The sequence below is a fragment of the Tupaia chinensis genome, unplaced genomic scaffold, assembly GCF_000334495.1.
Source record: "Tupaia chinensis unplaced genomic scaffold, TupChi_1.0 Scaffold000168_1, whole genome shotgun sequence".
In the NCBI taxonomy this organism is placed as follows: Eukaryota; Metazoa; Chordata; class Mammalia; order Scandentia; family Tupaiidae; genus Tupaia; species Tupaia belangeri.
The window spans coordinates 620,943-635,337 of NW_006159643.1; the positions used below are offsets into that span (position 1 = coordinate 620,943).

Here is a 14,395-nt window from a genome sequence, read left to right on the forward strand (position 1 = left end):
TAACGTCATGCCTCAGTAAACTGGAGAAGCAACAGCAAAATAACCAAAAAAAAAAACTCCAGGAGAAAGGAAATAATAAAGATCTGGGCAGAAATAAATTAAATAGAAAATAATCAAACTATACAGAAAATAAATAAAAGTAAAAGCTGATTCTTTGAAAAGATAAACAAAATTGAAACACCACTAGCTAGACTTAATAAGAAGAACAGAGAAAGAAACCAAGTGAATCAAATCTGCAATGAAGCAGGAAATGTAACAACAGACAAAGCAGAAATACAGAACATAATTAGAGGATACTATGAACAACTATATGCCAAGAAACAAGACAATCTGGATAAAATGGACAAATTCCTGGACATGTATAATCTACCAAGATTGACCCAAGAGGGTATAGAAAGTCTAAATAGGCCCTTAACAAGCCAGGAGATTGAATCAGTTATAAATAGTCTTCCAATAAAGAAAAGCCCTGGCCCTGATGACCTCAGTTCTGAATTCTATAAAACTTTCAAAGAAGAGTTAACCCCCATTCAGCTCTAGTTATTTCTAAAGATCAAAAAGGGTGGATCTCTCCCTAATTCATTCTATGAAGCCTCTATCACACTTATCCTCAAAACAGATAAGGACAGGACAAGGAAGGAAAACTATAGACCAATATCTCTGATGAATATAGACACAAAGATTCTCAACAAGATACTAGCAAACCGTATCCAACAACTTATAAAAAAGATCATACACCATGATCAGGTAGGCTTTATTCCAGGAATGCAAGGTTGGTTCAACATACGCAAAACCATAAATGTGATACACCATATTAACAGGAAAATAGATAAAAACCATATGGTCATATCAATTGATGCAGAAAAAGCATTTGATAAGATACAACATCCCTTTATGATCAAGACACTCAGCAAAATTGGCATACAAGGGTCATTTCTCAACACAATAAAAGCTATCTATGAAAAACCCATCACAAACATCATCCTGAATGGAGAAAAGCTGAAGGCTTTCTCTTACTGTTTCTTTATAGCCTCATCAACATCGACATTATCAGACTTACTAAATTCTGCAATTGTAATTGAGTTAAAGTGACATTGTATGGTTTTAACTTGTCTTTTTTCGATTAGCAATGAACTTATCCATCTCTTATATCAGTCATTCTCCTTTCTTGTGAATTATTTAACCCATTTTACATTGGGTTTATCTGTCTTTTTCGGGATGAGGATATAACTTTTCACTTGACTCCATTATTTTACTCTCTTCTGGTGCTCTAAAAATGAAACTAATATACCAAATCTATTAGCAATAGCTTATGATACTGACAACGATTTTCTGTTTCAATGCCCTGTTGTCTTCTTTCCTAGCTAAATACAATACCAAACTATATTATTCACTGTGGTTTACTTGTTATTGGTTATTATCCGCCCCCACCCCCCCAAAAATATGCTGTTTGAGGGCAGGGATCTTGTGTGCTTTATCTAATTGTTTTGTTCCTGCACTTAAGAGAGTGTCTAGCACATCATGAGTGTTTGGTAAAGCACTATTGATCCTGTTCATTCATTGAATATTGAACTATGTGTGTCAGATTGGCCCTGGGGAGTCATAAGACATAGTCACTGCCCTCAAAAGGAACTCAGTGTTTACCTTGGGAAGACAAGAAATCAAACTGCCACAAACTAACATGCTAGTTCAGCTGGAAACTTGTCTCACTCAAAGGATTCAAGAACTTTCCACACAGAATTGCACTGATACAAAAATAACAAAAATCAAACAAGAGTTCTAAAGCAAACAAAGGGCAATACTACACACATTTTAAACAGTTTTATGAAGTTCATGCTCTTCCTATGTAAAGCATCAACATGGCATCCAGAGAGACAGAGCCTGTGTTGACGTCTTTGCGAGAAAAACATGCATGCCAAAGAAGCCTCTCCTCCAGGGAGTTGTTGAAAATCCGGCTGGAAGTCTGGGATTTCGTATTGTCTCAGAGCCTGCTTTTCTGGTTTTGGGATCCTGTTTTTGTAAATCCATGTCAGGGCCTGGTGTGCTTTTCACAAAATAAACTGTTGGACAAAGTTCTAAAGCTAAGCTTATTCCAAACTCAAACAATTACCAGACACGCCCTTGGCTAAAGACAGCCTTTCTCCCTTTGGCAATCATTTCTACAGTGCTCAAGTGCAGGCTTTCTTTCCCATGATTTTATTATGAAACATCAGCCCATGCAACATCAGATGCATCATTTCCCACAAGGAGAGATTTTCAAATCTGTGACTCCCTTTTACCAGGAAAGAAATAAGAAAGAACTTCTCAAAACTGTATTTGCTATCAGGCTTAGATACCTTCATTTGGTATCATTAGATAAGGGACAAGTTGGAGTTAACCAAGGAGCAGAAATCAACTCTACTGCCTGGCTGTAACCCAGTATGGCAGGCTTATTATCTTCTGACTTGCAAAGGACACAGCAGCCTGCAAGTCTAAGGGCTTCCTGGGGGAACCAGGGTGGATGGCTAAAGAATTTCCATCTGTTTCTGAGGCAATTCCATCCCAAAGAGGAAAGGCCCTATCTGGAGTGGAACCCAGTTTGCTGGGTACTATTGAGCCACTAGCCCACTGCACTGAAGATGATAAACACCATCATCTTGCTTAATTTACCGACATCTCCATTGACATTTCCTAACATGGAAAGAGAATTAGACCTTAGTTTTTTTTTTCTTCTGTAATAGAAACCTCAAATGAAAGAATAAACTGGAAGCTGGCCACTCCCTTTTTTCACTAGAGAGCAGTGCAATCACCTCTCAATCCCTCAGGGTGTGAGACACCACCATCAGAATATTCCTTCTTTCCTCATCTGATATGCACTGAGTTACCAGTCTGCTGGAATGTTGACTGTGGGTGAGATGAGGGCTCTTCTTTGGCCATCCCTTACTCTCCGACTGATTATGTTGTAATATAGGTAAAGATGACGCCAAATGTAAAGAAGGTGGGAGAAGGGAGAGGACAAGTGGTTTAGACAGAGGAAGCGTCATGGGCTAATTCCAAAGACTAGAAGAAACATGCTCTTTTCGGCAAGTGGCGAATGGTTTGATATGGTAAGAGCGGACTGTGAAGTGGACTATGGTTACAGAGGAGGTCCCACCCTGTTTCACAAATGCCTCTCAGTTATTGACTTTGCACATATACCTGCCAGACTGCCCCAGCATCCACTCAGAAAATATGCTTACAATACCCACATGTACTCTGACCCCAAATAAAGCCTTCTGAACAGTGAGTAAAAGATTCTTGTGCGATTTGAAGCAGTTGGTACTTTTCTCTACACATTCTCTTTAGCTATTTTTGGTAGCAAGCTGGTTTAATCATTTTTACGTCACATGGTAAAGCTGTTTTAGTGGATATCATGGGCCTCATTTAAAATTGTCAGTAGCCAGATAGAGTTGAGAAATTAAATTAGGTGACATTATAAAATTATTCTTAACCAAGGGTGGGCATCAAATAGGGAAACTTGGAAAAATTCCCCAGCCTCACACTCATCTCAGCCATAATGAATCCAAATCTCTACAGGGGGCCTAGACATACATACTAAAAAGTTCCTCAAGTTTCTATACATCCCTGGTTAAAATCTGCTCATAGAGAGCTTATCACTTATATTTTCAGAAAACCCTAGATTATATTTTGGAACATATTTATACTGGCGTCACCGAGATGATGGAGTACAGAGGTCAGAACTCTAAGCATTTCAGTAAGCATCAGTCTCTATAATATGTCTTGGAAATTTATTTTTTTGTACTTTTCTATTGGATCCATAAAGTCAGGGCCAACCATAATTATAACCAGAAGGGTAGCAGTAAATTCCCTCTCCACCTTTATTTCCCCTTAAATAGGAAAACACATGAATTATCTCCTTGCCTGTTAGGTCTGCCTGGAAGATGTATGGTGCTAGCAACCTTGAGTTGGAGAAATTAGAGCTGGCTTTTTATCATTATTGACAAGTCACTGGACAATTGCTGCCATTGCTTGTATCTCACAAGGCAGTATTAAAAGTCCTGCTGGGGAAGATTCTGCAGCAACAGCATCATATGGTTTAGAGGGGACTTTATCATGATTCCCAAAGGTCTCTTTGTTTTTGGTTTAATCATAAATTAATGTAGAGAGCAAACACACACACAGCAGCCAAGAAAAAAGAGTACAAGTAGTGCCAGTAAGGATAGAGAGAAGTGCGTAGATCTGTGAGACTCAGAACCTGGAAATGACAGTCTGCATGACAGATTGCCTGCAGGGGAGCAGGGCTCTGGAAGGGATCAGAGAAGATGGTTGGAAATCTGCTTTGGACTGCTGGGCAAACGTCAACTGACCATGTGATCCACCGTAAATAACACAGTTGTAATTATAGTACAAGGATCGCTTCAGGGTAAATATGCTACTCATAAAACATTTCTTCTGAATTAGAATCACAGAATGCTATTCTTGTTTTCGTGATTTCTTCCTTATTTTTATTAAGACAAACTTAGGAGTAAAAGAGAACCTCTACCAGGGTTAGAAAATTTTGAAGAGGTTTTGTCAGGAGATTTTGTTTTTGTGTTTTGTGATTTCTTAATAAAAAATTTCAAACATATGCAAAATTAAGAGAGAATAGTAATATAATCTCATGTATGCCTAAATTTAATTTCAGTTATCAATTCTTGTCCAATTTGCTTATTTAAAGCAAACATCAAGATCATCAGTTTATGATAGATGCTTCAATACTTTTTGTCTAACAGAGAAGAAACAACTCTTTATTTTTTTGAGAGTTTTTTTTTTTTTTCCGCTATAGGGCGCGTGTGTTCGCCAGACAGACAGAGAGAGACATAGAGACAGAAAGCGAGAAATCACCCCCCAGAGGGTGATTTCGCACCCAGCGTGAGTTTTAAGCCACCGGGTCTGGGATGCGAACCAGGGACGACTATGTGGGAGTCCAGCGACATAGCCATTACGCTAACTGCTGGTTCCCCAGAGAAGAAACAACTTTTAAGAACTAATATACCATTATCACACCTAAAATCTTATGGTAATTCCTAAATATCACCAAAACTAGTTTTTTAAATTTCCCCAGTTGTTCTTAAATACATACATGGAAAATGTGTATTGTAAAAAAATGGCATGGATTTCAAATCTTTTCTGGCACCAAAATAAACTTGTATTTTACAGTCACACTTTTCTGTAAACTTCTTGGAATCCCCTTGTATATAGAACACAAAGAAACAAACACACATTTGGTTTTAACAGCCATTGAAGATCATTGCCTAGGTCCTTTGTTTCATTAGGGACTAAAAAATAGTGATACCCTATTGTTCTGTTTTTATTCTCTGGAATTCTTCTAAAATGAAGAACTTTTGTTTATCAAATTTGTAGATGATGTACCCGAAAGGCTTTTCTCATTAGGGGTTCAACTCTTTTTTTCAGAAAAATGACTTGAACTCCTAATATTCTCCAAAGATAACCAATAATATATTTTTAAACATAAAGTAGGCTTTGGATGTTTCAAAACACTTTTGATTCTTTGGTCTATTTACTGTAATTTGTCCTTTTGTGTCCTAGCCTTGGCCAATGGGAGCTTCTTAGCTCCTGTGTCATCTTGGCACGATCACAATACTCTGGGATGGTTTTCTTCTTTTCTCATATTGTAAGCTACCCCAGGTTCGCTTTATGAATTCCCTACTCTAAACCTAAATGACAAGTTCTCCAAAGAGTCTTGGCTCCTTTCTATAGGAATGGTGTTTAAAGATGACAATGAGTGGTGATCACTGTTAGTAGGCCCAGAATACTATTTTTTAGTCCTTCTTAGTACATATTTTTCTCCTTTTTAAAAAATGGAATAAATTAGAAATTCATAGTAATATTTCTAATTTAACTTTGTTAGGTTTTTACTTCATGTTTTGATTTTATATTTATCTATTTTCTGAAATGTGAAAAATGTTGGTTTATAACATTATTAACTTAATTATGTATTTGTTTTATCCAGTTATATATGTGGATGTGGTTTGTATGTGTAATCCATCACTATTATTTCTGACAACAGGACTATTGAAAAGTTTAAGATTTCTTTCTTTCTTTTCTTTTCTTTTTTTTTTTTTGGAGAGCTTTTCACTATAGGGTGCGTGTGCTCGCCAGACAGACAGAGAGAGAGAAAGCAAGAAATCACCCCCCAGGGTGAGTTTTAAGCCACCCGGTCCGGGACACGAACCGCTGTAGACTACGTGGGAGTCCAGCGACATAGCCATTACGGTAACTGCTGGTTCCCAAGATTTCTTTCTGATTCTACTTTTTTTTTTGGTCTGAAAGATATATCCTCTAGGAATGGACAGTCAAATTATTGTGCTTTAATGTCACTTAAATTTTCTCTGTAAAGTTAATTTAGAAATTCAATACTTGGATTTATTTTATTTTTGCTTTTTAATTTTAGAAGATGTTTTAAACTTTTAGTTGAATTAAACTTTATCATTACTTAAAATATCCACATTATTTAAAAAAATAATTAAAAATTGATTTAATTCCATTTGTTATTGTTTTTTAATTTGACCAGGGAGAGACAGAGAGAGAAAAAGGGAAAGTAAGAAAGCAAGCTGCCAGGTTCAAGACTTGAACTGTTGTTGGCCATGTGGAAATCCAGTGCCCTTAACCACTAGGCCATCTGCCAGTCCCCAAATACCCACATTATTCTAAAAGCAAATTTGTAAAACAAGGTAAATTCAGAGAGCCTGGTTTCTTTTTTTTCTTTTCTTTTCTTTTTTTAAGAGGTTTTTGGTATAGGGCACATGTGCTTGCCAGAAAGACAGAGACAGAGAGACAGAAAGCAAGAAATCACTCCCCAGGGGGGATGGCCACGCCGCAATCCTTTCTCCTCCATTCTCCTCTCGGGATCTTGGGCATGCACACACATGCGTCTGGCGTGAGTTTAAGCCACTAGGTCTAGGATTTGAACCGTGGTCGACTACGTGGGAGCCCAGTGACATAGCTATTACACCAATTGCTGGTCTCAGAGAGCCTGGTTTCTATCCATTTCACCTACCTTGTTTCTTTGTTCATTTTGTGTTTAATCATTTTAAATTAGCTTTCGATTTATTGTTCTTTTTATTTTTGTATTCTCCTTCTGTCTTGGACAAAAGGAAACATACTATACACATTTTTCTGCACCTGTTTTCTCCTTTTACTACATTCTAGACTTCGTTCCATAACAGTATGTAAAGATATGTTTCATTCCTTCTTACAGTTACATAATATGCTGCTGTGTGAATGTAATAGAGTTTATTACCAAAGTCTCCTATTAATAGACATTTTGTGTTTTGGGGTCTTTTTTTCCCCCTTATCTTTCACCAGGGAATCTATGGATTCCTAGAAGTGGAATTGCTGTTTCAAAAATAAAAGCATGTGGGCCAGCAAGTGGCATCATAATTAAGGCTCTGGACTCCCATGTGGTCAACTATGGTTCAAGTCCTAGACCCCAATGGCTTGAAGCTCACATTGGCAATATGTGCATGCATGCCCAACATCTTGAGAATGGAGGAGAAGGGATTGCAGCATGGCCATCTACCCTGGGGGATGACTTCTCGCTTTATGTTTCTCTCTCTCTGCCTCTCCAGTGAGCACATGTACCCTATAGTAAAAATCTCTCAAAAAATAAATAAAGTATATATTTTTTCTAGATGTTGCTAAATCCCACTGCATACTGGTTTTTATCAATTTGTATTATTTGCGCAGATTTTAAAGAATATCTGATAAAACTTCAGGATAAATAGTTTTTTTTCGATGACTTTTGAGAAGCCAATACTGCAATGTCTTTCTTTTTTTCTAACTTTTAAATAAGTTTCCTTTAAGCAAGGACAGCCCACAGAAATCAAGCTTTTAGTCACTTTGTTTTCCAAATAGCAAAGCTCTCTGCTTTTCTAAGCTGTTGATTCAAAGTACCTTTCAATACACTTTTGTACTTTCTATTTTCTATGAGCAAAGGCATATGCTAACTGCTAGTCAGATACACAAATGAATCAAACATAATTGCTGCCCTTCACGAATTCATGTTCTGGGTGGGGAGGCAAACATACAGCACCTAGTACAAGACAAGTGACCCACTGATACTTTGTAGATGAGAGAGGCACCTTCTGACTGGTGACTTCTGGGAAGGTCCTGGATACAATGGGATTTGGACTGGCCCTTAGGAAAGATGTAAAAGAGAGTGTAGAGTGTTCAGGGAGCTTCATTATCCATGTCACTTCTCTGAGAGTTAATGAGAGTCCTCCAATATTTCATAAGACATATATGTCTTCAAACTGCCTACGTCAGTGTTCCCCAACCTTCCTGGCACCAGGGACTGGCCTCATGGAAGACAATCCCTCAGTGGATAGGGGAAGGGGGTTGGCCCTGGGATGGCCCAAGTGTACCACATCCACAAGTACACCCAATTTCCACCACTACCACAGTGTAATATACAATCAAACAATCACACAATTGGGTTCATGTTCCCATGAGAATCTAATATTGTCATTGATCCGACAGGAGGCCGAGCCCAGGTGGCAGTGAATGATGGGGAATGACTGCAAACCCAGATGAAACCTGGCCTGCTGCCTAACCTCTGCTGCAGGGCCTGCCAGACCAGCACCAGTCTGTGGCCTGGTCCCCTACAGCTAGTTTGTGCTAAGCTACGAATCTGTAATGGTCAGAAAAATTTTGATTCTGTTCTGAGTGACTGCTTTATACTGTTGAAACCCTTTGCACTTTAGTATGATGAGAGTTTTAAAGGTACACAGCCCTAAGATTGACCCTCAGCCATAGTTTCGAGTTATTTGCCTCACACTCATCACCTGACAATAGTGTTCTAGCCTCTAAGAGATCCAGAGAAGGCTGTGGATTTCTCTCTCTCTCTTGGACACACAGAGAGAGAGACAGAAAGGAGGAGAGGTCAAGTGTATGATGTGGTAGGAATGGCTCAGACTCTGGCTTTAATTGGAATTCCCTTTCTTTCTTTTTCTGAGGTGGCAGCTCCTTTCTTAAAACTGGAAGAATTAAGTGCGTTTTTGTTTTTTAAATTTTGTTTGAGAAGTTAAAATATAAATCATGCAGAATAGCTCATGGGATTTTAAAACAGAAATTAACGTCTCAAGAATTCTCATTTATAGGGCTGGCAGGTGGCTGGTGGTTAGAGGTGTTGGACTCCCACATGGCTGACCATGGTTTCAGTCCCAGACCTGGTGGCTTGCTTTCTCACTTTCCTCTCTCTCTCACATGTGCTCTCTTGCTCTCTCACTCTGTCCCTCTCTGGTCTAAATAAATAAATAAATAAATCTAAATAAAATAATTTTTAAAATTTTTAAAATGATCATTTATAGATGAAGAAACTGAAGCCTAAAGAGCTTATTACATTCACCTGGGTTCTCATCTATATTGGTAGTAGGTGTAGAATTCAGAGAAAAGCCCAGGTCTTCCTCCCTCCTTTACCTGAGTAGTTTGGTGTCCATTCTATTAGGAGAGTTAAAGTCATTTCTTACAGGGACTTAGTGGTGAACACACAAATCAACATTCAGAAGCCTGCTCCGACTTTCTTTTTATGAGTTTTAAATACAGCATAATGGCCACTGAAAATAAATCTTCAGATCCCAAACTTGACAACGTCCTTCAGCTTCATTCTCTCTCTTGGGTTATAAGAACATATTTCCATTTTATTGCAAATTGAACAGAAGCAGCTTTACTACACAGCCAGCAGTTTAACTAGAGCACTTTAAGTTTCAAATCTCTCCAGATTAATCTTGAATGAGCTAGGTTTGTGGTATATAACTGTTTTCAATGGTGTATTCCAACCATCTTCCAAATATTTATCAGAATATAACTTATTAGGTCAAGATTCTTTTACGTGCTCAATTTCAGATTCTTGAGCTGGGCATGGACAGTTTCTTGGTGGTCTCCAGCTGTAAACTTATGCACTCTGTATTATTTTCCTTTTTAGGATCAAATCTTTATGGAAAATGTAGGTGCTGTGAAGCAACTCTGCAAACTAACCAACAATCTTGAAGAAAGAATAGAAGAGTTAGAGATATGGAACAGAAAGCTTGCCCGGCTAAAGCGGCTTAGTAGCTGGAAGTCCTCAGTCAGTGAAGCAAGTTCAATCAGGTACATCCAGGGTCGCCATAGAAATTTGGGGTACAGAGAGAATGGGCTCTTTGCATAATACAATCAATATAAATGGCCTTTTTAAAAATCATGTAGTAACTATTACTTTCTTCCTTTCATTTAAATTTATTGATTTATAGAGAGAGAGAAAGAGAGAGAGAGAAGTACTCTTAACAGCACCTCATGCCCCCAGTAATTCTCCTCCCAGGCTTTAGACCAGCCAGAATCAAGGGCACATGTGCACATACCAAAGTGTACAGGGTGCCTTTCAGAAAACCAAATCCTGGTTTCCAGCATTACACAGCATGGTGCTCCCAAGGAGCCACTGTGGCTGGGCCAGTGACCATTCCTTTCTGATAATGAATTCCCTATTCTTTAGAATATTTTGGAACACAATTGCATTATGATATAACTTTCTTATTGTTTCTGTTGCTGCTTTCACAACAAAACATAAGGTTATTTGTTTAATAACAGTTATAAGAAGTGCTAAATTCCAAAAGGGTAGTTCTTCTTTAAGGAGGAAAGGGGGTCATTTCTAAATTTAGAAAGTCATGTTTGGTACTGGGGGAGGGGAATTTGTACTTATTATTTTTTATTACTTAAGGAGATAAATGCACATTTCCTGAGGTTTAGCTTTGACAAAAGAGAAATATAATGTTTAATGCTTTCGTCTATGCTTACTAAATTTCTTTTCCCCAAAAGGGCCTTTCAATTGTCTTGCTTTTTCCTTTTTCGTATTTTTACTGTATTACAAAAAAAAGAAAGTCATAGGGCTATGTTAGTGACAGCCTGAGGCTTTGTCATCTGATGCCTGGAGAGGTATTTGACTATTAATCATTTTTCTCTCTTTTTAAAGCAAATTTAGCAGAGCTGTTAGTTCATCTTCTCCAAGAAGGGCCATTCACAAAAAATCCAACAAGGTAAATAGACAAATTACAATGAAAACATATTTTTTGAAAATAAGAAAGTCTTTAGAAAAATTGATCGAGAATTTTTTCCTCATTTATTTGTTGATAGATTCCCTAATTTGCATGCTTATGCACTTCAGGTGTTTAACTGCTAACCCTTTGATAGATTGTAACTTTTTTTTTTTAAAGAAAAGACCATAGGTTTGGAGAAATGACTGTAGAACATATCCATATCAGAGATATTATCCTGCTGGGTTTTGTTTACACTGTCCCCAGTAGATGAAATTAATCATCATCCACATGCATATGGCCCTGGGCTTCAAGATCTGTGTATATGCCTCCACTTCACCTAGTCCCTTATCTTTGACTTCAGGAGATCCCAAAGGGACATCAGTATCCTCAACTTCCTCTTTTCCCTTTGATATTTAATACTAAATATGCAAATGGAATAGGTATTTACTTGCAAAGATTAAATCATGATGGTTTCATTAATGAATGTAGACAAATTTCATCAAGTAGGATAATACTGACAATAAAAATGGAGGTTAGTCATTTATTAACTTGAAAGACATCCTCTTCATCACAGAGAAGTCAGTGTGGGAGAACCTGTAATATTTTCTTTCTAGCAGCAGTTAGGAGGTACGTGTAAAATTCAAGTTTTTCCCTCTGATCCACCAGTAGTCCAAAAGTGCCCTCTCTAGGGGAAGAGATTCATGAACTTAACTGATACTCTGGTTAAGACTAACCTGACATTTGGGCCACTGCCTCAGTTTACTTTCTACTCTTCATTCACTGTTCTAAAAGGATTCAGAGAGAGTTCTAAGTTCTTTAAGTATTATGCCACTGACAAGTTTCCTGGCTTATCAATAAATATAAAGACACAGATAAGTAGATATGTAGAAGTGTTCCTGGGCAAGTTACTTAATCACACTGGGAAATAGAGATAATTATAGTTTCTACCTTACAAAGACTATTGACAGGAGTAGAGAAGCTAAAACTTTTAGCACAGTACCCAGGGCATAGAGGGTTGTGCAGTGAGCACAAAGCACAGGAAATATTGTGAAGAAAAGGTATCTTTTGAACTAAGCAGCTTGCAGTAGAACGGCAGCCCTAATAGGTGCAATTTGTTCTGCAACCTCTGTAGCTCCCATTTGCACCAAAATATTCTCTGTATTTTTCAATTATCTCAGATTATTAACTACAATATATAGTCCATGAGAACAGGCCTGTGTTTGCCTTCCTCACACTGTGTCCCTAGGAACTACCACATAGTAGGAACTCAAGAAATATGGAAATGGTCTCATTGTAAACCAAACAATATGATTGAAAGTATATACAAAAAAATAAAATAAATAAAAAAAGGAAAATAAAAAAAATAAAAAAACTGTATACATAGATCATTTTGGAAATCTGCTCACAATAAACTAGAAGTTTTTAAGAAAAAAAAAAGAAATATTTATCAAATGAATGCACGGGAGAGCCCAGTCTGAAAATATTCCTAAAAGGTTCATTATTTAGCTTAAAAGTGAGGTCATCCTGTGTCTTGGGTGTGTGGATGGGGTGAGAGTTGCGGGTGTGGAAATAGGGTTGGGGAATTACATAGGCATTGGAGAACATCCATTCAACATAGAGACTTCCTGCAGTCACTGTAGAAGCCCTGTGGGAGGCAAAGATCACACAGATGTGGTCTCGTCTAAGGGATTATGAGGTAGCCAGGGAAGATTGGAAGAAAACACAAGGAAGAGTTGTACCTGGGTGTGATAAGTGGTGTAGAGACTCAGAATACTGCAGGAGCATTATGAGAGCTGAACCTTGAAGGAGGAGTAAGCATTGGCTCAACAGCAGTGGAGTTGCAGTAGAGGTTTCAGATGGAATGGCATAAGCAAAGCTCTGGGAGCTGGAACTGGCTTCTTTGAAACCTACGGAGGGAATTGATTAGGGAGGATGATGAAAAATAAGCCCAAAATATAGGTAAGGCTTAGATTTTCTGGACTACCAAGCTAAGGAGTTGATTTGATAAGTCATGAATACTTTTGAATAACAATAAGATCTAATTTGTAAGTCTGTCTTTCTTTCTCTCTCTCTTTCTTTCTTTTCCCTCCCTTCCTTCCTTCCTCTCCCTTCCTCCCTCTCCTCCCCCCTTCCTTTCTCTCTCTCTCTCTCTCTCTCTCTCTCTCTCTCTCTCTCTCTCTCTCTTTCTTTCTTTCTTTCTTTCTTTCTTTCTTTCTTTCTTTCTTTTTTCCCCTTCCAGTCAGAAAAAAAGAAGCAGCACAGCATTGTGGCTAAAAGTATAGATTCTGGAGCCTTTTTTTTTCTTTTCGTTTAAATCCTGCCTCTATGATTTATTTGCTAACTGATCTTAGATGAGTAGTTAGCTTTCCTGCACCTTTTTTCCCTTCCTCTATACTAGGAATGATGAAAGTGCCAGCCTCCTAGGTTTTTGAATATGATTGTACGGATTAGATTAGCATATGCAAAGTACTCAGAAGGGTGCATAACACGTAAGTGCTGGAAAACCATTCACTATTATCAATGCTTTCACCCCCACTGTTTTACTGCTTCTCATACTTATGTATGTATCAGAATCCAGAGCTTGCTTAGGTACAAACAGTGGGAGTGTTTTCCTCCCCCTATGCTGTTTTAGTAAGAGGTCTTGGTTCTTTTTGTGAGCTTGACTTTCTCTTCCATGCCACCATTCCTTCAGTGCCCTAGGTGTCCCCTATTCCTCAGGACTTCCTTTGGTCACCAGGTCATTGCAAAAATGTGTAAGGGTGGAGAATGGTACTCTCTAGTTGACTGGGTATGTAAGAAGCCTGGCTGAACCCTGCCTTGACTTCCACACAGCTCCCAGTGCTGGCCACGATGGTGCTCATTCTGGAAGAAGATTGAAGTTTCCTGATCCAGTTTTTTTTTTTTTTTTTCCTTTTCTTTTTTTCTTTTCTTTTTTTTGGAGAGGTTTTCACTATAGGGCGCGTGTGCTTGCCAGAAAGACAGAGAGAGACAGAGAGACAGAAAGCTAGAAATCACCCCCCAGGGGGGATAGCCACACCGCAATCCCTTCTCCTCCAATCTCCTCTCAGGATCTTGGGCACGCACACACACACGCCCGGCGTGAGTTTAAGCCACCAGGTTCAGGACTTGAACCATGGTTGACTACATGGGAGTTCAGTGACATAGCCATTACGCTAACTGCTGGTCCCCTGATCCAGTTCTCCTTCAATCCATTTAGGGTTCATCCTCTTTCCTTTTCTTTTTCTATCTCCAAGTGGTAGTTGGGTGATTCCTGTTATATGTAGGGATCAGAGTGAGGTGGGAATGTCCTTAGAGTTCAAGTAAGAATTTACTGAATATTTGGAGGAGGA

The 14,395-nt window shown here is 38.4% G+C and overlaps 1 protein-coding gene across 1 annotated transcript in view; it reads left to right on the plus strand.

Annotated features, from left to right (window-relative positions):
- MYRFL (myelin regulatory factor like) overlaps positions 1-14,395 on the plus strand; it is a 109,911-nt gene that overhangs the window by 77,649 nt on the left and 17,867 nt on the right. The window contains exons 14-15 of the mRNA XM_006146200.1: positions 9,962-10,125; positions 10,982-11,045. Coding sequence (XP_006146262.1) covers positions 9,962-10,125; positions 10,982-11,045 — 228 coding nt within the window. The remainder of the gene's footprint in view (positions 1-9,961; positions 10,126-10,981; positions 11,046-14,395) is intronic.